The 25,913-nt window shown below is 45.3% G+C and overlaps 1 protein-coding gene across 2 annotated transcripts in view; it reads right to left on the bottom strand.

The window, feature by feature from the left end:
• The window catches only part of LOC308281963 (cytochrome P450 3A27-like), a 29,466-nt gene that overhangs the window by 3,354 nt on the left and 199 nt on the right, over window positions 1-25,913 (bottom strand). For both annotated transcript variants that reach the window (XR_013961888.1, XM_080722311.1), the window contains exons 2-13: window positions 24,181-24,274; window positions 24,015-24,067; window positions 23,481-23,580; window positions 15,719-15,832; window positions 15,145-15,233; window positions 13,742-13,884; window positions 12,019-12,146; window positions 11,039-11,114; window positions 10,002-10,162; window positions 9,271-9,338; window positions 7,743-7,901; window positions 7,066-7,228 (exon numbers count right to left, since the gene is read on the bottom strand). Coding sequence is in view for 1 of the 2 variants with exons in the window: in XM_080722311.1 (XP_080578437.1) it covers window positions 7,066-7,228; window positions 7,743-7,901; window positions 9,271-9,338; window positions 10,002-10,162; window positions 11,039-11,114; window positions 12,019-12,146; window positions 13,742-13,884; window positions 15,145-15,233; window positions 15,719-15,832; window positions 23,481-23,580; window positions 24,015-24,067; window positions 24,181-24,274 (1,348 nt within the window). In the remaining variant the exon portion in view is untranslated. The remainder of the gene's footprint in view (window positions 1-7,065; window positions 7,229-7,742; window positions 7,902-9,270; window positions 9,339-10,001; window positions 10,163-11,038; window positions 11,115-12,018; window positions 12,147-13,741; window positions 13,885-15,144; window positions 15,234-15,718; window positions 15,833-23,480; window positions 23,581-24,014; window positions 24,068-24,180; window positions 24,275-25,913) is intronic.

Raw genomic sequence — 25,913 nt, 5'->3', positions numbered from 1 at the left:
GCTGCAACAGAGTAAAACTCATAAGCTCCCGTACGAGAAATATCATTTGTCGAAAGGGCTGTCAATCACAAACGAGGGCACCGCCCCCGAGTGTATATAAGCCCTGCGGGCTATCATAACTTCCTCTTCCGCACCTCTGCTTGCCTGCAACTAGAGTATCGCGAACTCAGCCAGATAAGTATAATTTTCTGTAAAGTTTAGCCTAAGCGACGGCTAGGAAGTCGGCCACTGGCCTTTATAGAATATCTCCTGTACGTCTTTATTCTTCAGTTCCAACAGGTTCGGCGTTCTCACCTGTTTCCTCGCTGTAAGTTTCCAGCTTCTTCTCTGAGCTTGTTATTGTCCGATAGCCTCTTGTAGCTTAGCCTAGCTTCAAGCTATCGCTGTTCCACGGCCCTCGGCTAGCATGCTGCTATCCTTGTTCCCCTGGAAGTGTGCTCGATGCTGGAGACTTATCGCTGGTGAGGACACCCACCCTCGGAATTTCCTTCGATGATCCCGCAGGCTGCTTCATGTGGTGAGTCTTTCGAGTGTTAGCAAGTGCCTTGCTTGCTCGTTCCTTTGTTGATAGCCTCATGCTAGAAGGCCCTCACCAGGGCACTGATTGCTAGCGCGCCCTAGCTGGGTGTCGCTATTTTCTTTACTTCTAGCTGGCTAGGACTTTCCAATGTTTGTCCGGTGGTTTCTCGTGTTGTCCCCGCCGCCCTGGTCTCGCCGACCAGGGCTACGGGCCTCTCCTGGCAGGTTTTGTGGGCACGCAGCGGTGCCCGCTGTTTGTGCTTCCTTCACTTAGCCTCCACTAGCCTTGTGGCCTGCCTGGTTCCCTCCACCGGACTCTGCTGCCTCCGGGGCTCGCGGCGCTGTACGCCACAGCGCTGCTTCTCGCCCCGGGCCGCAGCCTGCAGCCACTACGCCTATAGGGGGCTCCAGCGCGCCGCTGGTGCCCTACGGCGGACGGCTGCAACGTCACGGGACTACTCGCTGGTTCTCGCCCTCTCTCCCGCCGGTTCGGCTGGCCGCCGTCCCAGGGAGGAGAACCTGCTAGCCCGCCCGGCCGCTCCCATGCCGGGGGCGGCTAGTGGCGTGGTGTTTTTCCCGCCTGCAGCCACGACGCCACGTTGTTTCTGCCTCCGGGGCTCGCGGCGCTGTACGCCACAGCGCTGCTTCCCGCCCCGGGCTGCAACCTGCAGCCACTACGCCTATCGGGGGCTCCAGCGCGCCGCTGGGGCCCTACGGCTGGCGTTCTGCAACTTCACGGGACCACACGCCGGCCCTCGCCCTCTCTCCCGCCGGTTCGGCTCCGCCGTTCCAGGGAGGAGAGCCTGCTAGTCCGCCCGGCCGCTCCCACGCCGGGGGCGACTAGCGGCGGCTCCGGTTCCCGCCTGCAGCCACGACGCCTATTGGGGGCTCCAGCGCGCCGCTGGTGCCCTACGTCTTAGCGTCAGGGAAGAAGCCAACACATATCACCCAGGGTCGGCCTCGTCTTCCCGCAAGGAAGCATATAAAGGCCTTAGCACAGGTTATAAACGTAAATACAATTCCCCGAGCCGGGGATTATGTTACTTATGCGTTGAACCCTGTCCCCCGGGCTCCACGTTGTGTGTCGCATGTGTTATTAACAAGCGAGGCTTCTTGGGTCCCCCACCGGATACGGAAATAAGCGTACCGGAAACGGAAACGCTCTTTCCGCCGGTGACTCCGCGCCTTCCGGCCCGGAGGTCACGTGTTCGTCCCCCACCGGATACGGAAATAAGCGTACCGGAAACGGAAACGCTCTTTCCGCCGGTGACTCCGCGCCTTCCGGCCCGGCGTCTAGTGGATACGGATACGTGCCCGGATATGGAACCTTTCCCTCCCGGCCCGGTAGTTCCGCTCAGGCGGTACAACCCCAAGGCTTCTCCGTTGCTCAGCAAGGAATTGGGTTGAAGGCTCTTCTCCCAGTATTCCTCCTACAAGTGAGTCTTGCAAGTCCTCGGTTCCACGAGGACCCTGCATCCTTCCGCCCACCTCCGCCTCTACCCCCTCTCTCCCCTCCTCCATGCAGAAGGAGTGGAATGGGTCGGCGGCGCCCCAGTATATCCCGCTCTCCCCTCCACTGTACCAGTGGAAGGGGGCCTGGGTCTGCGGCACCCGGACTGTGGTTTTTTCCACATGGTGGGGCTCAAGGAGACCACTTACTTGCGCCCAAGCGCACTGAACACAGCTCTCCCCACAAGGCTTGTGGGAAGTGGGTGTGTTAGATGACATAGGGTTGAGGGCCTAGCCCTCCACAGGGTCTGGGTTCCGTGACGGCACACGGTCCTCCTCCCCCCGAATGCAGACGTTTGAGTTCTGTCCCACGCAGGGGAGAATGAAAATCTCTGTTGCCCAGTAGCTTTTCCCATGTCATCAGTAAGAGTATGGTAGTCGAAACAAAACTTTTGTTTACCTACCTCTCAGTCCCTAGCACAAAGGACCCTCCTCTCTGCTTACAGCCAGTCAGTGTATAGAGACCCTTGCAGGGTTCTTTATTCACTCAATGGATTACTTATTGTCCCAGTCCTGCAGACTGGTGACAATTAAAAGGTTTTCCCTGGTTTGCAATGGGCTCCACTGTTTTGCTATTAGTCACAATAACAAAGCTTCTCTTCTGTGCTATTTCTCCTCTGTCTCCACTGAGCGGCACTGTCGTGCCGAGTTCAGTTCAGAACAGGAGTATGGAGTGTTATGTACAGCATCTTAACACTCTTCAGGGACGCCGAGCCGGACTCCTCCCACAGAACCTGTGGGATGAGGTGGCGTAAATGACCTTGGACTGTGGGTACAGGGGTCCCTGACTACACAGGAACCTCCTTTCCCCAGGCGCTAATATTTATTTTCCTTATTCCATGCAGGGATAATGAAAATGGTTACTGCCTCCCTTGTCCCCAAGTCTTAAAAAAAAAAAAAAAAAAAAAAAGAAAGTGTTTTGAGCGAGCGTGGCCTGCTCACTCCTACACTTGCACGGACAACCTCTTATCGCTTGCAACCGCTCAGTGTAATGAAGCCCATGCAGGGCTTTCTACTCACTCACGATAACAGATTTCCCAGTCTTGCAGTCATGCAGACAGGTTACAATCAGAATGGGTTGCAGACATGCTGAGGTTCCCACCCATGTTAACTGCGGTTCACAGTGGTGCGGTTTCTCCTATGTGCATTTTTCCTCTGCCTACACTAAACGGCACTGTAGTGTCGATTCTAGTGCAGGACAGGAAGTGTTTCACTATCGGTGTGTGGGATTATGAGTTGGCCTAATTGTCCCTGCAAGGAACTATTAAAGGCCTCAGATCTGGTTTAAACGTTTACACGTTCTTCCCCGTGCTGGGGTAAATGTTTTTACGTAACGAACCGTATATCGCAGAATGCTCTTTCTGTTTCTCTTTCCACCACCGTTCAACATGTTGACGTCACGTCCGTTGGCGCGGCCGTCACCGGATAAGGAGGGGAGCTTCCCGGATACGGAAGTGCTAATCCCCAACGTTCCTTCTCCCCCGTGCAACCTAACGGTTTCTCCCTCGTTTCACAGCACGTTAGCACGTTGTGTGAAACGGTTAGGTTCCGAACGGAACCCTTGTTTATTTAATACCCTTGATGGTATTCTGATAAACATTGGAGACTGTGCAATCCGGGCAATGGGTGTTACGTCAGTAACACGTGGCCTTAGATTGCATTTCTTGAACCACCCCCGCTTCCAGCTGGGGTATTTACACTCGAGCCCGCGCTTGTAAGCAGGAGCTCTGAGTGAGGAAATAAGCTCGGTACTATGCAATGGTGCTGTAGTAGAGCTCTTGCGAGACCTGAACCAGCTTGGTTTCTGGACTCGAATTTTTCCTGGTTCGGAAAAAAGGGGGGGGGGGGGGCTGCATCCCTTCTGGATTAGGGATATCACACCAACTTGGTGTTGGCCCACCTGAAGGCCTTGGGTTTTCAACGTCTTTTTGGCAAAAGTATGTTGACGCCTTCCCAGCAGATCTCCTTTTGGGGTCCCTCTGGATTCGACCACGATGTCTACCCGCCTCTCTCTGGAGGGGGTGGACAGGTTCCTGACGTGTCTTCGCTCCTTTCAAATTGGACCAAGTGGTCAGTTACAAGGAGTGTATGAAGTTGGCAGGGCTGATGGTTTCAGCGGTGCAACTTCTTCGCCTGGGCAGGTTTCATATGAGACCGTTCTGGCGTTGGACACTGACGCTCAGGATTCCTCCCCTGCAAGGGTGCAGGGAAGTGGTGGTCAGCCAGGCCTGCATGGACGCGCTGGTCCCATGGCGGGACCAGGCGTTGTTAATGAGTGGAGTCTCCATAGGCGTGGTGGTGTCACGCAAGGTGATCACCACAGACGCCAGCCGCTCAGGCTGGGACGCCACCCACGAGGGGCGCTCAGCCAGGGGTCTGTGGACCCCGGCCACGTTGGAGTACCACTTCAGTTATCTGGAGTTAATGGCGATCTACTTGGCTCTCAAGTATTTCGAACCGTTTCTCCGGGGTTGTCATGTCCTGGTCAGGACGGACGACATGGCAGCCTTGTACTTTCTCAACAAAGCAAGGCGGCCTCTCCTCGCGCACGCTGGATCAGCTGGCACGCGAGATGACTCTCTGGTGCGTACCGCGCCTGAGGTCCTTTAGAGCCTCCCATGTTCCAGGCCTTCAGAACGGCGGCGCCGATCTGTTGTCCAGGGGGGAGCCTCGCTACGAGGATTGGTCTCTCCACCATGCGGTGGTGAGACAGATCTTCTCCAGGTTCGGTCAACCTCGGTTCGATCTCTTTGCTTCCCAGGAGAACGCGAAGTGCCCCCTCTACTTCTCAGTGAGGGGACCTTCGCCTCTGGGGGTGGATGCGTTCGCACACGAGTGGCCGGAAGGCCTTCTCTATGCCTTCCAACCGCTGGAACTGATCCTTCCCACACTGGAGAGGATCAGGAGTTCCAACCTGGAGGTTCTTCTTGTGGCACCGTCCAGGGGAGTGTGGAGGTCTCTGATCACCCCACTGCTCTACCGGTCCCCCTGGCAGCTCCCCTTGCATAGGGACCTGCTGCGCCAGGCGGGGGACGATATCTTCCATCCCGACCCCCAGGCCCTAGACCTGTGGTTTTGGCCTGTGAGAGGGAGAACCTGCTAGCCGCAGGCTTCTCAATGGCGGTTGTAGCTACTTTTCAGAGTGCTAAAGCCCCCTCCACTAGGGTGGTATATGATGGAAGGTGGAATGTTTTCTTGGACTGGTGTGAGCTACAGGAGCCACCTGTGGTGGCTCACTTGGCTCCAGCCCAGAAGGCGTTAGTTTTCTTGCGGGACCGCCTGGACCTTGGTCTGGCGTTCTCTACGCTTAGGGGTTATTTAGCGGCTTTTGATGCCTGTCACCTGGGGGTGTCAGGCATGGGCCTTTCTAAATTCCCTGAGGTGGTCAAGTTCATACACGGTGTCGACCGTTTAAGACCTGTGACTGGTTTTTTGTTCCCTGCTTGGGATCTACAAGTGGTTCTTGAGGGCCTTTGCAAGGCACCCTTTGAACAGATTGGGAGGACCTCTTTGAAACATTTAAGTTTCAAGACAGCTCTTTTGCTTGCCTTGTCTACGGCTAAGCGTGTGAGCGACCTTCTTGCGCTCTCTGTGAGCCCTGATTGTATGAGGTTTCTCAATAATGACTCCAAGGTTCTTCTTAAACCTCAATTGAGTTTTATTCCTAAGAACCGAGTGGTCCCGAAGGAACCTGTTGTTTTGACGGCTTTCCATCCTCCTCCGTTTGCATCGGAGGAGGATAGGCGTCTTCATTGTCTTTGTCCAGTTAGGGCCTGAAGGCCTACTGTGACAAGACGGTGGTCAGCAGGCCTACTTCTCAGCTTTTCGTGGTCATGAATGCCCGTCAGCGAAAAGCGGTGTCCAAACCCACTCTGTCGAGATGGATTGTGGATGCTGTTAGGTTGGCTTACACCCGGGCTGGGTCTGAAGTGCCGGAGGCACTTAAGGCCCACAGTACTAGGGGTGTGTCTACCTCTAGGGTTTTGTCCAAAGGTGTCTCCATTGAGGAGATTTGTGCGGCGGCGAATTGGTCTTCGCCGTCCACCTTTGCGACCTACTGTCACCTGGACGTTGCGCCTTCTGCTATGGCGCATACGGTTCTAGGTGCTGCTGCCCCGCCTACTATGTAGTGGGGCGGCTCTCTCCCCTTCCTGGGACAGCTTGCTACTGTCTCTAGGATACCTGGGGGGGGACCCTGAGTCTTTTCCCTTATATTACTGTAGTATTATAAGGCGGACCTGTGTCTGCCCTTAGTGCATATGGCAGGCCTCGGTCTGTCAGGGTCTCTTTTCTGTCTAAACACGCCCAGGCCCTGTGGGCCTGGGTCGGATCAGTCCTGAAAGGGGTCACGTCGGTTGACGGGACCTCCTTCCGGGTGTGGTCGGTGTGAACGACAGTCTTGTCGGTTCATGGCTTCTCGGGGAGTGTATGAGTCCCAATGGGGGACCTTGTCTGGAGGTATGACAATAAACGTATAGGTTCCGAACGGAACCATGTTTATTTAATACCGGAGGACAAGGTCCCCCAGAATAAAGCCCCTCGGTTCGCTAGTTGCGGGCGCAGAGGTGCGGCTTTAGAGGAAGTTATGATAGCCCGCAGGGCTTATATACACTCGGGGGCGGTGCCCTCGTTTGTGATTGACAGCCCTTCCGACAAATGATATTTCTCGTACGGGAGCTTATGAGTTTTACTCTGTTGCAGCGCCAGATGGCGCTGTTATCCCAATGGGGGACCTTGTCCTCCGGTATTAAATAAACATGGTTCCGTTCGGAACCTATACGTTTTCCTAGATCTTTAGTATTATATCTTCTTCTTAAGCATGTCCAGAGGTACAGGAATTAGTTGAAAAAATGTTTCCATTCGAGATATAGCCATTAAGACGGGCTAAAACATTATGCTCGCCTTCGGCCATTCCGGGATAATTACCTCCAGACATTTCGGATGGTAGCTTTAAGTGTATTGAATATACAGATATGGCAAGTTGAACAAATGTATTGCATCTCATGTAAGTGTTATCAATGTATCAGAATGTGTCACCTCTGTCTCCTCGCAGACGGAGAAGCTGTAATGTTGTAGGAGTTCCACTAAAGCCAGCTTGATGGTCACCAGGGCAAACCGCATCCCGATACAGTTCCTTGGTCCAGCCCCAAATGGCAGGTAGGCGTATGGATCAATGTTCTGCCTGTTCTCCTTACTAAATCTGGAAAGAAACACAACCAGAGACAGAAGAGAGAGAGGATCAAATAGAATTTGAGTTTGTAGATCTGCAATTTTTTGGGGGGAATGTTTCCCCCCCAGAATAGGGATGCTGGGGTACAAGTTGTTTTAACACTGAGGATTTGACAGTTATGGTGTTGTGCTGTAAGTCAGTGGTTCTCAACCTTTTCATTCATATTGTGAAAATAGCAGATCTACACGCTCACAAAGATCGGCTATTCTCATAATGTCTGCCTCTAATATTTAGCCAATGTTTAAGTTGTCATTTTAGAGGTATTAAAAAGTCCTTACTTTAGAAATGTGCAGATACCCTCTATAGGCCTACACTTAAACTTTATGTTGGTTTGTTTACTGTTGAGTTAGAAAACAATGTTGCACATTAAGCTAATCCTCTGGGGACCCTAAAAATGATTTGGGGACCGCCCTGGGGGTCCTGACCCACACGTTGAGAACCACTGCTATAAGTAATGCCTGACAGTAGCACCAGCAGCTGCTACCTGTCGGGGTTGAAGTCCTCTGGTTCAGGCCATAGATCAGGGTCATGGTGCAGTGCATAGATTGGGACCATGACCACCATGTCCTTCGGTATGGTGGTTCCGTTGATCTCCACTGTCGCCTTGGCAACGCGTTCCAAACGTGCAGCGGGAGGATAGAGCCTTCAAACAAAACCTTTTACTAAGACTCAGGATTCCAACACGACCACAGTTACAATTCAATCTAATTCGATCTTTATTTCAGACCCCAGGAGGATCTATAGGACAGGGTTCCCCAAATAGTTTTCCCCAAGGGCCGAATTATGTCTAGGGTAACAAGCCGAGGGCCACAACATTGCAGGGGGCGACGGTGGCGTTCCCGCTACTCCAGTGACAGTTCAGATATCGTCGTTGTCGGGTGAAAATCTTGTATGTCCAAAACCGTTCGTTTTGAATTTATCATTTTAAAAATGATGATCTGCTGTTTTCACTACTTTTGTGCGACGGCCTTGTATGATTTGCGAAAGAACGTACAAATTTGGAGATACGAGATTTCCACCCGACAACGACGATATACTAGTGTTGTTGCTGCTCTTATTGCCGCCTATTGGGGGAACCCTGATCTAGGATGTGTTTTTGTAGAACGGCCATGCCTAATCATAAGAAAAGCACAACGTCAAATAAAGCAAAAATATCAAATATAAATAGCTGAATTGATGCTGAGTAGCTACGGTATCTCCCTAGCAACCTTCCAACTAGTCAACCAGCATGACCTGTTCGTACAAGCTATTGGATCTCAACTCAAATCTCAGCCACAACACCAGAGGGAGAGCACACAACGATCTGATAATACAAACCTGTAAGATAAATATTGGGTAAATTCTCCATCTACAACACTGCCACCCAGGTGTGGAATTCCCCTTGACAACTTCAACTTCAACTTCAACATGCTCGCTGGCCTTCAAAACTGCCCTGAAATATCACCTTTAAGGAGGCCAGAGACAGAGGTAGTTATCACTTCTCCCATAGACAGGCGAGAAGTGAGCTTACTTTAGCCCACCCCCTTGTTTCCCCTACCCTGTACATATAGTGTTTTTATAACTGCTATGATTTTTTAATGTGTTTAATATGTACATGTATTGAATACCAAGGACTTCCGATGTAAACAAGACCGTAAAAGGACTTATTTGAGATGTTCCTTTTAGGCAGGGTGTTTAACTGTATTAATTACAACATGTATAGTATCACTTTGAAATTGCGATAAAATATAAATAAACATTATGGGTGTAAAGGTTGTTTTGTTTTCATGCTCCATAGAGTCCAAGTGCTTCACTATAGTATATATATCTGGACATCAACATTGATTGAGAGCGTTGACTTTTTTTTGGCCCAAAAGTTAATTATTCCTTATCTTCATAATAATCTATCCATCTGTTCATGAGTTATTTTATTCACATCCAAACACACACACAAATAGAATCAATTAAAATATCCTGCCAAACACAGACAGACACAGACTCTGCCAGTAATTACACATAGGAACCATACGTACCTCAAGGACTCGTTGACCACACTGTCCAAGTACTCCATCTGCATCAGTGCCTCATACTCGACAGAACCCTGTCAAGTTGTCATCGATCCCAAATTACTTCAGTGAAGTGTCTGTGTACTTATAAATGTACTGTAGTGTACTTATAAATGTACTGTAGTGTACTTATAAATGTACTCTAGTGTACTAATAAATGTACTGTAGTGCTGTAATATGCAGTGGTGGAAAGCAACTAAGTACATTTACTTAAGTACTGTACCCTTAAGTTTACTTTTGACGTATTTTTACTTTGCTGGAGTAGTACTTCCAATTTTCAACACTTTTACTTCTACTCCACTACATCTAAGGCAAATATTGTACTTTTACTCCACTATAATTATTTGAAAACTTTAGTTGCTAGTTAGAAATCTTACTTTGTAGATTTAAATAATTATTACAAAACCACTTCAGACCTAGGCTATATACTTAGAATTAATGTCATGCATTCATAGTTTTTTATTTTTTTATTTTTAGGAAAACGCATTCCCAATGTTCTGGCCCATGGTGGTTGCAACTTGCAAGAAAAGAGTCCCTGAAAACCTATTGCCTCATGGATCCTCTATTTTCACTAGTTTAAATCATTTTTAAAATGATAAATACAACGGTTTTGGACATGGAAGGTTTCCACCCGAGAACGACGATATACAACAGGTATATGGATTAAATTGATTTGAGTTGCAGGGCTATTGCTGTACCTTATTGGGGAAGGTGGTGTCTATTTCCTCCTGCAGACGTTTCATAACATGAGGGTTTCTGGCCAGGTTGTATGCCAAGAAGCTGAGGGTGGCCGCACTGGTCTCATAACCGGCTACGATGAACATTGTCGCCTGGGACGAGATCTCGTGATCGGTCAAACCTGTGTGGATGGAGAAAAGAAATAGCTGGCAGTAGATCTCGGATGAAAAAAGAAAGAAAAAGAAACACCCACTGTGTGTGTGTGTGTGTGTGTGTGTGTGTGTGTGTGTGTGTGTGTGTGTGTGTGTGTGTGTGTGTGTGTGTGTGTGTGTGTGTGTGTGTGTGTGTGTGTGTGTGTGTGTTTTAGGGCATTAACGACTTGTGATTTTTGCAAGTCGACTCGAGCCTGTCGACATTGGCGTGAACACAAATAGACTAAGCTCTTTTCTTTTGATGTTATTATTATAGATTCCACTGCAACCAGCATCATTGAATAATAATAATCCTAATTCCTATATAATGTTGGATCCCACAGGATTAAGTTGGTGGCTACTGTTACGATTTCTTCTGTCTGTCTGTCTGTCTGTCTGTCTGTCTGTCTGTCTGTCTGTCTGTCCAGCCTGTCTATGTGACAGAGTGGAGACATTGTATTTATTTTTTCAATTTTCGACTTTCCCTGGTGGGAGTCGACTGGCTAATGAAGTCGACTGAGTCGACTTGTCGACTTTTTGGTTAATGCACTAGTGTGTGTGTGTGTGTGTGTGTGTGTGTGTGTGTGTGTGTGTGTGTGTGTGTGTGTGTGCGTGCGTGCGTGCGTGCGTGCGTGCGTGCGTGCGTGCGTGCGTGCGTGCGTGCGTGCGTGCGTGCGTGCGTGCGTGCGTGCGTGCGTGCGTGCGTGCGTGCGTGCGTGCGTGCGTGCGTGCGTGCGTGCGTGCGTGCGTGCGTGCGTGCGTGCGTGCGTGCGTGCGTGCGTGCGTGCGTGCGTGCGTGCGTGCGTGCGTGCGTGCGTGCGTGCGTGCGTGCGTGCGTGCGTGCGTGCGTGTCACTAATTGCTCACCATTACTTGGTCCATCTCCCTTGTTGTTGTTGCCTTTCTGAGAGTCAATCATCAGCTGAAGAAAATCCACCCGAGCCTGAAAGTGAACAGTGCCATTAAAGACTGAGTAAAGATGTCATTTTTTAAACGCTGGAAATTCAAATAATGCGAAAAACAGTACCTATGTTTTAATTTGGCATTCTCATCAATAATGAATGTTTTCTATACATGTTGAAAATCACTGTTTTGCACAGCTAAATCCACCCGGCCCCCAACATTCAGAAGTCATCCAGTAAGTCAGGATTTGTGATGTCAGGAGTGGAAGAAGTCCACCCTGGTAAACCCACCCCAGCTCTCTTTAAATTAAATCTCTTTCAATTACATGACTATACCTACTATAGAGTGTTGAATTAGTCCGGGGTCGCGTGCCCCCGCCGCCCCATATCTTTTTTAAGCAGGGGTCACGCCTCTCACGCAACCGACATGCATTGATCCCAAAAAAAACAACAAGTTCACACCTCGCCAACGCTTACATGTCACAACAGGGTGTTTCAACAAAGAACAAGCCTGTATGCATATTAATAGACCTGTACGTGATGTCTCTAGATAAGCGACCCCCCCAAACATTGAATCACCATGCACCACTGAATACATACACTAGTATAGGGCATTGTGGTGGCCATTTTGTGATGCCACAGATAGAAAATCCAATAGTTTTTATTTCCCCCCCCCCCCCCCAACTATGTTGCCTGGAATTAAGCCATTCAGGCTCCTGGTGAATCATGACCATTAAACGAAATTCTGTGTCAAAAGAATATTTGAAAACCATAAAAAGATTGGTATTTATTAAAAAATACTATATGATAAAATTAAATATTAAAATATTTTTTGACACAGAATCAAATGTTTTATTGTCATGAATGATTGCCCTATACCTTTAACATGTTTACAGTGCATTCAGTGTATTGTAATGTTTTGGTTATATTATGTGTCCTCCAGACCTGGGCTGATTTGTTATGGCGTTCAGCTTTGACCTTCTGCAGAACAGATGCAAAGAAGGCGGTGGTGGACTTGGGGAACAAGGCGAAGCCCGACAGTTTCAGCAGAGGCAGAAGAAACGGGAACATCCCTGATGAAGACACAAGGGGTAGGTACATTTAACAAAGCTGTTAATTATCAATGTCGCTCTATTTCCTTAAAGGAAAAATATGCAAGCTTGTGTGTACACAAACATTCCCCCCTCCCCTCTATGACAGGCATCAAAGATGTAGTTGTCTTTGATGCTTTCATTGATTAGAGAGATCACTAACGAGGACTTGATACTTTTATGGCCCAATCAATTACCTTAGTGCACAACCCCTCTGAAGTTCAAAGGGAGCAATTAAGAGCTCTGGCTGAGCTCCCCCTGACAAAAACGTCCCTCCACTGTTTCTGTTGACATTTAATGTCAACATAAAGAGTGGAACAGAACAGAAATGCAGCCAGGGGATGTGTCTTTCTGCAAGGAAACACCCCAGCACAATAATATAGTTACTGATGAAGGGAAATGACTGCTAAAAAGGTATATACATATATATTTTTAATAGTCTTAAAGTTACATGTAATTCCTTTAAGACAACCTGCTGAAGGTCTAATATAGCCTAGTTTCAATGCTTTGTATAATATGGATGAAGGCTATCGTCTCCCAGATGCGTTGATTTGCTCCCAGGAGCAAATCGCTGCCACTGCTGGTGGTGTGAATTTGACAGTTCTAACGTTCTAGTCGTCATCACTGCTGTCCCATGCAATGGTTCTCAAACCACTACCCACTTTTGAGAACCACTGGTTCCATTTGATTGATTGATTGATTGATTGAATACTTTATTAGTAAAGAAAATGTCAACAGCACAGAGATACAGTCAGAGCCCTATACGGAAAGCTCTGCCACCTACGTTCACTTCATAAGGCGAGTCCAATGGCAAATCTCTGAACTGGAAGTTTACAAAATGAATGAGAGCAGCTGCTCAAGTTATGAACAAACATCATTTTCTAAGGACAGTGACATTTATAAAAATAATCGATTCAGACAAATGAAAGAAAACATCACAGGTTATTTCCGGATATGTTGTTTTCTGATTTGCAAACGATATAATTATACTGACGTCCTGAAAGAGCAAAATAATAGTTTTTGAGCCGGCAGTATCGCGAGAATTAGTTAGTATTGGTTAATAACTGACAGTCCCACGATAACAGAGTACATGCCTTTCATTGCCTTACTTTCACCTGCCACTTGGAGTCAGTGGTGCTATTGTGCATATTATCAACGTTATGACGGACGCAGTGAAATGCCAGCGACAAGGCAACAGCTGACTTTAATGATCCTTTTCCACATTATTTTACATCGTTTTTGGCAATAGTATAAAGTAAATATTACAGAGACTTTAGTTGTCACTGTACAATACTTTAAAACAGTTGTCATGTTGTATATTGGCCTAAAAATGCTGATATTCGCGACGCTGCTATTGAAACCAAAAATCGCCCCTTGTCACTCTCGAGCTGAAACATGGGTCAACCAGTTCATTTCCTGACCCCTCATTGGCAGCACTTTCTCTCTTTCTTTCAATTCACTCTGGGTACAGTTAAACATTTAGTCTGGGGACTTGTTTCCATTGTGCTCCTACGTATTCAATTCATGACATGATGTGTCTAATTACTTTGTAAAGAAAGACAAAGGGAAGGGAACACCTTGGAAGATGAAGAGTGGAATGCTGATTCTGAACAACTCTCTGGCGTGGGATGTGAAGGGATCTGATGGGTTGTGGAGAGAATCAATGTCCACGCTGAACGCACAGCTGGCAATCACATCCATACTGTAGGAGCCTACATGACTACAAACAGATAGTACGGCATTAATAGAACGCTCACTGGAGCCACACATTGGTAGATAAAATGTGTCTATATGTGTATTATTTGCACCGTTTCAAGTCAACAAGTTAACCACTTAAACCCTCTATTCTTAGTGAAACCAGACCTTTGGCTCTGTACTTGGTCTGCTCTTGTTTCCTTCTACATTAGATCTTTTCACCTGTCTACAATCCGCAAGCTGACAATGAGTCGTAAATGTTTCCCCCAGGGTTCAAGTACACTACAAAGTAACTACAAAGCACACACAACTGACTCACTTTTTACATGGTTTCAAGAAGCACTAATGTTTTTTCTTTTTTTTTTTCTTCCTTTTTTTTTTGTAGAGTAGCCAATTCAGGAGGAGGTAGTAGGCCTACGTCTCACTCCTCCCACCCAACACTCCTCGCTAATGGGTGTCAGCCCTTAGCCCGTGGTTGTATGTGCAATGACCAATTCATGGGTTTCCTTTGTAGTCCTACAAGGCCATGTTGAGGACTGATTTGTCTGATTGGCATAGAACTAAATGCACAATCATCAGTGATTTTGGGTTCATCTAAATTTGTGTTGCAGATATTTAAAGGGGAAGACCACCCATTTTCAATATTGAACTATGTCATTAATATACCTTAGAGGAGTTGTGTGGAAATAGAAAAAAAGTTCCCCCTCTTCTGTGTTGCCTAGAACTGGAGGATTGATTTTGGGGTTTGTATTGTATTGTACAACTTGATGACATCACACATTGTACTTTACAATACAAACCCCAAAATCAATCCTCCAGTTCTAGGCAACACAGAAGAGGGGGAACTTTTTTCTATTTCCACACAACTCCTCTAAGGTATATTAATGACATATTTCAATATTTAAAATGGGTGGTCTTCCCCTTTAACCACTTGAACCGTCAATACTTAATAAACCTTAGCTTCCCCTCTACACCAAACCTCTTCGCCGAAAATAGCCGATCTACAAGCTCACAACGCCTCGCAGCGTGAGGCGTTGTGAGCTTGTAGATCTATTTTTGGCTAAAGTTGTCAGAATATGGACGCTATAGGGTTCAAGTGGTTAAAATAAAAAAGGAGAAAAGCTTTCTATCACACAAAGATTTGGAGGACCCCCTGTAGTGACTCTGAGGACCCCCTAGGGGTCCCAGGCCCCCTGTTGAAGACCCCTGCTATGGGCACAGACGTTTAAAAGGAATGTTTCATTCGCATGGTTTCTAGTCCTTTATTCCAGGGGATTATACTCACTCCTTCACAGCTATGACTTCATCATTGTGTGCCTTGGTCCTCAGGCTGTCCGTCAGCTTGTGGGAGTGGTGCTTCATGATGCTAAACATCTGACACAGAGCAGAGCGCAGAAGAGTAAAGAGAGGCACGTGGAGTGGAAAGGTCAGGAATTGCTCAAGGGACATCAATGGGCAGCTTAGCTGTGCCCTCACAGAGACAGGCACAATGCAGCTGGATTTGTTTCACGGCACTCCAGTTAAGTGTGCCATTGAGAACCCCTGCTGGTAACCAGACAGGTGGACACTAGGGACATCTAGTAGGCACCTTGATGTAAAATTGGCTAAAATGGTACATTTTAAAATAGTGGCACCAACCGGCAACCAGTCAATTTAAAAATGGTCTTAAGTAAAATAAAGTATATATGATCATTACATGCTTAACAATTAAGGTCTCATATTTCTACAAGTGCTACAAATTGCTACAAAACCTGACAAAATATCCAATTTTACATTGAGGCGCCCAGATGTCCCTATAGTACCCACCTGACCTTTATCCCCTCTGCTATACATTTCAGAAGAGGGCCGATTCTTCTTACCTCCTTGATACGGCCAGAGGTGAACGAGGGCGAGAGGATGTTGCGAATGCGTCTCCAGTTGTCATCCTCAACAATAGATATGGCGTCATAGAGGTCCCCGTTCAAGACGAAGTTCTGAAAGAAGGATACTGTTCAGCATACTGTAGGTCAGTGAGTGGACAGCATGTGTTGGTGTTATGGTGTGGATCTGTAGGAGGCAGCGCCGTCTAGAACGGTGGTTCTCAACCTTTTCAGGCCGCGATCCCCAACATAATCATAGTTGAACTGGGGACCCCCCACCCTGAAGAGCACTATACTTGGAGTTAGAAGAGTTGAGGCATTACATCTCACATAAACCGCTGGACCAATCAACGGATTCTGCACCAAATATCTTGTGCAAGCTGTCAGCAGGCCAATGAAGTGCTGTACCTACAGTACACACATGTGTTTTATTTATTAGAAGCTGTCTTGTTGTTAGTGGATGGTAACTGCAAGGTCCACACCTTCATGAGAATCAGCGTTATTGTTACATCACTGGTTTACAGATGTAAAGAACCAGCTACACAGATATGGGCTGTCTTGGCCATCTGTCCTGGCCATATATGGATTCTGTTAGTGTGGTATGTGGCCGATGTGACCTCCATATATGAGCATTCCCATATGAAGTCCTGTTAGATATGGGCTTAATATTGATGACATCAGGGAACTCCATATATGGGCATAAAAGGGATTCTGTTAGTGTGACATCACAGTGAAGCCAGAGAGTGATGTCAGAGCGACAAACCCATACTGTTAGAGTGGTTCCCCTGATATCACAGTGACATCAGAGCACGATGTCAGAGCGACAAACCCATAGAACCCATAGTGTCAGGCGTGACAGACAGACAGACAGACAGACAGACAGACAGACAGACAGACAGACAGACAGACAGACAGACAGACAGACAGACAGACAGAGATACATGCAGACAAGCTGTGACCATTCACAATCACATACTAATCTGCGACCTACAGTCGCAACAATATGTGGCTCTGACATGTAGTCGAGTAGAAGTTAATGGTATTAAAAAAAAACTCTGAAATATTCAAGTTTATAAAAAAGTACTGTAATATTTTACTCAAGCACAGTACAGTAAATGTAGCTAGATACTTTCCAGCAGTTATCTGTATGCATGTAGCCCTACATATGATTTGGTTGCTGTTGCTCTAGCATACTTTCTTGTTGATGTTTTTGTTCACCTTGTTCAGCACTATTGTCAATTGTGACTGTTGTAAATGTGCTCTATAAATAAAGTTTGATTTGATCTGATATGTGAATGCTGGAGCAGTGGGTGGGGAGTGGGTGGAGACTGAGAGTGGGTGTGTCCTGGTTATGGAAGCACTGTTCTGTTCAGTGTTGATTAGGGAGAGTTTACCAAGGAAGCGGAGCAGAGGACTGCAGCTCAATATGACCTCAAGACCACAACATGTCAGCAAGTAATGTCAGATCCCAAACGGTCAAACCGGGCCTCAAATGTCGACCATCAAAGTGGACCGAAGGAGAAGAACTGTTTGGGGGTTTTAAAAGAGAGATTTCGCCCAACAGCTTTTCTGCTGCTGCTCCAGAGGGGGAACAGCCACAGATCTACCAGCGAGCCATGCTGAAGCAGCCCGTGATAAAGTTACACAGAATAGGTGTGTTCATGTTTTTATGTCCCTGAACTCTTTTGTTTCATCTTCTATAGAAAGCAAATGTACAGAAATGTTGCCTGCACTCTGAGGAGTAAAGATATAATAAGTGTGTAAATGAAAAACGGTAAAACTGTAGATAAGAACTTTGTGCGTGCTGTGTGTGTGTGTGTGTGTGTGTGTGTGTGTGTGTGTGTGTGTGTGTGTGTGTGTGTGTGTGTGTGTGTGTGTGTGTGTGTGTGTGTGTGTGTGTGTGTGTGTGTGTGTGTGTGTGTGTGTGTGTGTGTGTGTGTGTGCGTGCACGAGGGCGTGCAGGAGAGAGAGAGACAGACAGAGACAGCTGCAAGTTGAATCTGTCATCAGGCAAGCCAGGAATCTGCCTAAATGTTCCAACGGCCAATCTGTGCCAGGCAGTTGCTGCTGTCGTTCTAAATGCAGGACATCATCAGTTGGTGATAGAACACAACTTGTATGTTATTTCAAAACGTTTTATGTTTTTTCTTCTCTCTACTCATTCTCCATCCCAGATGTATTTCCTGCCCAACTCGAACATATCTACAGTGGAAATAGACATCTCAAACATCACAAGAGAATTCATGCAGGAGAGAAGCCCTACACCTGTGACCAATGTGGGACAAGCTTCAGTAGCGACAGTCGTCTCAAATGTCACAAGAGAATTCATACAGGAGAGAAACCGTTTCACTGTGACCAGTGTGGGAGCAGGTTCAGCCAGAGAGTAACTCTTAAATATCACCAAAGAATTCATACAGGAGAGAAGCCCTACAGCTGTGACCAGTGTGGGACAAGCTTCAGCCAGAGCGGTCATCTCAAATGTCACAAGAAAACTCATACAGGAGAGAAACCATTTCACTGTGACCAGTGTGGGAGCAGGTTCAGTAAGAGAGGTACTCTTAAAAACCACCAAAGAATTCATACAGGAGAGAAGCCCTACACCTGTGACCAGTGTGGGAAATGGTTCACCCAGAGAGATAATCTAACACAGCACCAGAGAATTCATACAGGACAGAAGCCCTACCACTGTGAGCATTGTGGGAAACAGTTCAGCAGGAGCAGTAGTCTCAAATGTCACGAGATAATTCATACAGGAGAGAAACCGTTTCACTGTAACCAGTGTGGGAGCAGGTTCAGTGTGAGAAGTGCTCTAACACTGCACCAAAGAATTCATACAGGAGAGAAGCCCTACACATGTGACCAGTGTGGGAAACAGTTCAGCCAGAGCAGTAGTCTCAAAAGGCATGAGAGAATTCATACAGGAGAGAAACCGTTTCACTGTTACCAGTGTGGGAAACAGTTCAGCCGTAACAGTGAGCTCAAATGTCATAAGAGAATTCATACAGGAGAGAAGCCCTACACCTGTGACCAGTGTGGGAAACAGTTCAGCCAGAGCAGTAGTCTCAAAAGTCATAAGAGAACTCATACAGGAGAGAAACCATTTCACTGTGACCAGTGTGGGAAACGGTTCAGCATGAACAGAGGTCTCAAATGTCACCAGAGAATTCATGCAGGAGAGAAACCGTTTCACTGTAACCAGTGTGGGAAACAGTTCCGCCAGAGCAGTAATCTCAAAACTCATGAGAGAACCCATACAGGAGAGAAACCGTTTCACTGTGACCAGTGTGGGAAACAGTTCAGCCAGGACAGTAGTCTCAAAAGTCATACGAGAATTCATACAAGACAGAAGCCCTACCACTGTGACCAGTGTGGGAAACGGTTCAGCATGAACAGTCAGCTCAAAAGTCATACGAGAATTCATACAGGAGAGAAACCGTTTCACTGTGACCAGTGTGGGAAACAGTTCAGCCATAACAGTGGGCTCAAATATCATGAGAGAAAGCATACAGGACAGAAGCCCTACCACTGTGACCAGTGTGGGAAACAGTTCCGACAGTGCAGTAGTCTCAAAGGTCATGAGAAAACTCATACAGGAGAAAAAGCTTTTCACTGTGACCAGTGTGGGAGCAGGTTCAGTGAGAGAGGTACTCTAACACAGCACCAAAGAATTCATACAGGAGAGAAACCGTTTCACTGTGACCAGTGTGGGAGCAGGTTCAGTGTGAGAAGTGCTCTAACACAGCACCAGAGAATTCATACAGGAGAGAAGCCCTACACCTGTGACGAGTGTGGGAAACAGTTCCGACAGAACAGTCATCTCAAAAGTCATGAGAGAACTCATAGAGGAGAGTAGACCTACTACCACTGGCAGTTGGAGATTTTGAGTAAAAAGCTTCTCTGTAAAGTAGGGATGTCCGATATTGATCTTTTTACTGATAACCGATAACCGACATTGTCCAACTCTTAATCTCTGATACCGATATTAACCAATATTAACCGATACCGGTATATGCTGTTTTCTTTTTTTTTCCCACCAAAAGTCAACTAATTGTTAGTCAACATCACATATCTAATAAAATAAAATAACAATAGTATCAATAGTATATATATAATATAACAATATTGAACTCCTCACATCAGAACAATGGGGTATTGGTTGAAAATATAAGTTTCCCTTGAATTGTAACCATGCAGTGCACTCTTCCACCTACAGATGCGTCAGACAGGAGAAAAGGCTAAAGAAAAGTTCTGCTCAATTGATACAATTCAGATGTAGAGCTGGCTCAGGATCTTAATGACCTTTATGGTAGATTTCATGTTCATGATTTTAATGCCAAACATGATGAAATTAGAAATAGTCTCATGTTGGCCCCTCCTCGAAATAATTTGTTTGACGAGCAAGATGTTACTAAATGTTTTAAGAGGTGTAAACCCAGGAAAAGTCCTGGCCCGATACATTTTGTGGTTGCTTGTTAAAAACCTGTGCTGAACAGCTACTAGGCCTCATTTTTAATGATATTTTTACTTTGTCTCTCTCCCTGCAGAAGGTGCCATCTCTTTGGAAACAGTCCATAGTGGTGCCTGTTGCAAAAATAAAGAACCCTATGCTATTGATTGAATGATTTCCACTATCTTAACCTCCCTGGTTATGAAACAATTTGAAAAGCTAGTTTAAACAGAGCTCTTGGTAAAAAAAAAGAAAAAAATCTGTTAGACCCTGGATGAAGCGGGCAAGACACTTCATTCCACCTTAATTAACCATCTCTATAAACATTTAGAAGGTATAGTAAGACTGAAAAACTTGAACGCAGCTCCACAAATCACGTCCAACCCAGATTTGACTCTAAAACAGGCTCAAATTCGTTCTCCTCCTACCACTAACGTGGAATGCGAATGCCTTACCGAAAGCCTGTTACTGCCAATTAAATTTGCCCTCGAGTGGCATTATTGCCAGAAAATCTCCATAGACTTCCATGTAATTTATAGTGCACAGATCATGCACGCCCATGCACAGATCATGCACAATGTTTGTGCAGGCTGTTCACAGCTTTCAAACAAAAAAAAAAGATTGGAAATCCGTTCAGGCATTCTTGAGATAATAGCCATTATGTTTTACATGTTATGTAAAGAAAGATGGCTGCCCTGTATAAAGATGGGGTTGTATGGGGGTGGAACATGCAAAATCGCGATTTAAATCATGTTTACTAGATTTAATGAGGTCCAAAAAAATTTTTTTTTTTTTTTTTTTTTAAATCAATTTTTTTTAGTTTTTTTTTTTCTTTTGGTTTTTTTTCTAAGTAAAAGTCGATTTAAGTCGTCTGGCAGGGAAGTCCATAGTGAGAAAGTTGATCTAAAAGTCGTTTGGCACTGTATGAAGTGTAAATCCATAACCTCCTTCAAAATCTGTATGAAAAGTCACCTACAGACGGCTGCTACTCGAAACTTGTAATAGTCTACTCTAAGCCCATACTTACCTCCCCTTTTCCACTGTAAATATCTCCCTTTTCTTTACATTTTCTTTTCCTTTTTTCTCCTATTCGAATGCTTTTTCCCTTTTGTTATTGATGTTATCCTAAGCAAAGTACTGTGTTCTATTCCTCTGTCTTTCAATGTTATAAGAGATACATAAAGTGGTTCCTGCCTTCCTGTGTAAATAAGCCAAAAAGCTTACTAGGATCTCCTTTTAGTTGACCTTGTACCTGTGATTTGTACTGTTATGAAACTGTACTTTTTCCTATGTAACCCTTCTAATAAATTCTTCAATCAATCAATCACCACAGGTTAAAGGTCAATGTAATTCATTTCTGGGTTGTCTATTGTCTGCCTTTTTTATATCTTAGATACAAAAAATTTTTTTAGTCGCCACGCATATTGATTCATTATCAAGTATTCCATCAGTCAGCTTGCTTGGTGATCTGATGATGAAAATGGTCATAGCCGCCAAGGACTTGAGGATTTTCTCTCTTGGTGCGAGGATTCCTTCCTCCAACTGAATTACCTCAGTAAAACAATGCCTAAACCTAACCCTAAAAGTAACCTAACCTTAACCCTTAGTCGGACTAATGGGACGTCGACATATCAAGATGTCACCCTCGGCACTGCCCTGTGAGCTTGTAGATGTGCTATTTATAAAATCATGAAAATGTTTGCAAATATTTGAATATATACTTTTAAAAGCAAACTTTTGTAACTCAAATCTCTGCTTCTGGGGGTCACTGGAACAATTTTGAGATTGGGGTCCGCGGCCAAATGAAATTTGGGGGGTCCATGATATGAAAATGTTTGAGAACCACTTATTTAAAAGAAGGGTTTAGAAGACATTTATAGAATCAAGTCAAAATTATATATTCAATAAGACACATTTTCTCAATTTTTTCAAAAATACAAAATAGCAGATCTACCAGCTCGCTTGTATATTCATCATACTTGTTCATATACTTTTCAATAGTTAAAGTATAAAATATAATGGTTAAAGTTAAAATCTAATGTGACACAGATTTGCGTTCCTGGTCTAAATACTGTATAAGGGCACACCCAGAGTAACATTCCAATCATGGTCCTGTCTTAATAGTCTTTGGTGGGAGAGTGTTTTTGCAGGTGTCTCAGTCCAAGTGTATCAAAAAAGCAACTGGGTTAAGGCAGCGGAAGCTGATTGGCTGTGCGGGGGTGACGAAAGTCGGGGGGACGGAGTCACCACGCAGCACGTTTCTGTTCACAGGAAATAATTAAGAATGGCCTATTTAGGGACCTTTGATATAAAAATACACAAAAATTGATTTTCTATTTTTTTGATATCTAGTGTTAGGAATGCTCATATGATTACCACGGATAAACTCTAAAAGTATGAAAAACATATTTTTCATTTCACTGGGTCTTTAAAATTATATGTGTCCAAATGAATTCAAATTTTATCAAATTATCTCACGGCACCCCTGGACTGCTGTCACGGCACCCCAGAGTGCCCCGTTACCCACTTTTAAAACCCCTGTACTATACAATTAGTAAGACGCCTCAGGGCGACATGTGACCTCGCGCCAATTCTTGGCCATCTGGCCAGTGATGTATATCAGACCAGTTACCCATATATGGAGACCCCTGGTACCCATATGGAGATCCATGTACTGTATATAGTACATCCCTTTTATGCCCATACATGGAGATCCCTGTCTGAACCAGCCACACAGATATGGGCTGTCTTCCTCCATATATGGGCATTCCCATATGAAGTCCTGTTAGATATGGGCTTAATATTGATGTCATCAGGGATCTCCATATATGGGCATAAAAAGGATTCTGTTAGAGTGGTTCCCATGACATCACAACATACAATATGATATCTTTTATGTCCAGACACAGAGATCCCTATCTGAACCAGCCACACAGATATGGGCTATGTCTTGGCCTTCTGGCCAGTGATGACATCAGGGATCTTCATATATGGGCATAAAAGTGATTCAGGGGAATACCCATGGACTTTTACATAGGTGATGTCACCTGTGATGTGTCAGGGGAACCACAGTGTCATGCGTGACCTTCAGAGATACACTGATACGTGGACAAGATGTGTCGGTTTTCATAGTAAACTTATACAGCCCATGAATACTTGACATGTTTCATTTTTGTCTCATCCCTAAGCCAAAATTTGATGACTGGCGGAGTCTCCGGTCGGAGAGTCAATACAGACTCTGGTCCCGCTGGTGATCAAATTATTGGCTTAGTTATGTGACAAAAATGTGTTGAGTTTGAATGTAGGCCTACTTACCCGTCGATTAGTAAAGTGAGAGAAACACTCCTTCACCAGAATGGTTTTAATCATGCCTGGATCCATGACAGCCAACATCGGCTTTTTCAACTCATAAATGCTATGTACACGCATGCACACACATGCATGCGCGCACACACACACACACACACACACAGACACACACACACACACACACACACACACACACACACACACACACACACACACACACACACACACACACACACACACACACACACACACACACACTTCCGTTAATTGATGTTCATACAAAGTGTTCAACAATTGATTAATCTAAATTCTGACAAGCGAGGATGCAGGTCTCAAAGCTACCAGCATACACCCTGTCTTGCACACGCGCACACACACACACACACACACACACACACACACACACACACACACACACACACACACACACACACACACACACACACACACACACACACACACACACACACACCTTCACAAAACACTAAGACCATGCATGGGTTAGCTAAACATTCACACTTTACAGCTTTGTGGACTCACCCCCAAACTTTCCCAAACTTTCTGGAAGACTTCAAATCTTCCTCATAATAAACCTGAGATGAAAAAAAAAAAGAAAAACATGAATGTCTTGACCACTACAAATGACCACTACAAAGTTTGAGTTAGGACCAAGAGGACAAAGAAAGAAAAATTAATTTCTCCACACCGGATCAAGTCTTGCAACGGTGCCCCAGTACAGTATGGGCTTGAGGCAAGGGATTCCCAGCCTTTCAAATACACCATAAGTGCTGCGTCCGTACCTACAGACACAAGATGAAAAGATTAGAATATACGTATATAGTCATACATATTCATATTTAACATCACATGCTCGCCTTCACACGTTACTACCCGTGTTATCTCGCGTGCTAGCTTTCTCTGTTAACCACTTAGCCAGGGGTCTTCAACAGTGGGTCCTCCAAATCTTTGTGTGATAGAAGCTTTTTTCTCCTTTTCTATATTAACCACTTGAGCCTCAATATTTGGAGAACTTTAGCCGAAAGCAGATCTACAAGCTCACAACGCCTCACGCTGCGAGACGTTGTGAGCTTGTAGATTGGCTATTTTCGGCAAAGAGGTTTGGTGTAGAAGGGAAAAAGAGCAGACTAAGTACAGAGTGAAAGGGGGGGAGAGAATGTTGCGAGGTATTGACGGTTCAAGTGGTTAAATATCTGGAAACACAAATTTAGATGAACCCAAAATACACTGATGATTGTGCTTTCAAACGATGAAACTAAACTATATGGTATCTATGGGTTGTAACTTGTGGGGAGTCCCTGCTTCATCTCTCACTCGACTAAGGGGTCCTTGCTTGGCCTGAAAATGTTGAAGACCCCTGACTTAAGCCATATATAGACCTACTAATAATACATACAGGCTGTCATTTATTATTGAGCTTTTTTTTCTATTTTAAAATACAGGACATATAACAATGCAAGAAACACAATACAACAAAATAAACTCTAGCATCATTCTGCCCACCCACCGTCACACCATGCAGCCCTAGCTGAGGGCAGAAGAATAGATTCATAATCAGAGGTGGAAAGAAACTTAGGTACATGTAGCCTACTCAAGTACTGTACTTACTGTAAGTATGTACTTTTTTTATTTTTTTAACTTTAACTTACTGGAGTATTTCCACATTTTCTGCTCCACTACATCTCACAGAAATATTGTACTTTTTTACTCCACTACAATTATTTTAAAATGTAGTTACTTGGTAGATTTGGATTACTATTACAAAACATATACAGTAGCCTACATTAACCGTCCCTATTTGAACTTTGACTATTTGAAAATAGACGATCTACAAGCTCACCTCACAACATCTCACATTGCGACTTGTGTACTTGAAGATCTGCTGTGTGTGTGTGTGTGTGTGTGTGTGTGTGTGTGTGTGTGTGTGTGTGTGTGTGTGTGTGTGTGTGTGTGTGTGTGTGTGTGTGTGTGTGTGTGTGTGTGTGTGTGTGTGTGTGTTTGTGTGTGTGTGTGTGTGTGTGTGTGTGTGTGTGTGTGTGTGTGTGGGGGGTCTGCAGGGGATTGAAGACACCTGAAACAGGAGTCATTTGTTTCAGGAAACTGTAATGAACCACTTTAAGGCGGCAGCCAGTCACACTTTGTCATTTTGATCATGTGATCTAAGTTTCGATCCAACCAAGTAAAGTGAAAGGTGTAACTTATTCCATTTCTGAAGATCTTTTTATTTTATTTTATTTTTTACCATAGTTCTCCTTATGAATTGACTAAGAAGGGTGTGAGAGTGTGAGAAATTACAACGCCAAATATTAAAGACTATTTTGAGAAAGGTGGAAAGGAAGCACACCAAGGGGGAGGCTATACTTCTTTGAATGTCAAATAGCCAATCATTTGAGTGAGTTGTGGGTCATGTGTGGTTAAAAT

This window comes from Nannobrachium achirus, assembly GCF_963921795.1.
Source record: "Nannobrachium achirus genome assembly, chromosome: 3".
In the NCBI taxonomy this organism is placed as follows: Eukaryota; Metazoa; Chordata; class Actinopteri; order Myctophiformes; family Myctophidae; genus Nannobrachium; species Nannobrachium achirus.
The sequence above is the reverse complement of the archived record's forward strand: the minus strand, read 5'-3'. Positions and strand labels throughout refer to the sequence as shown.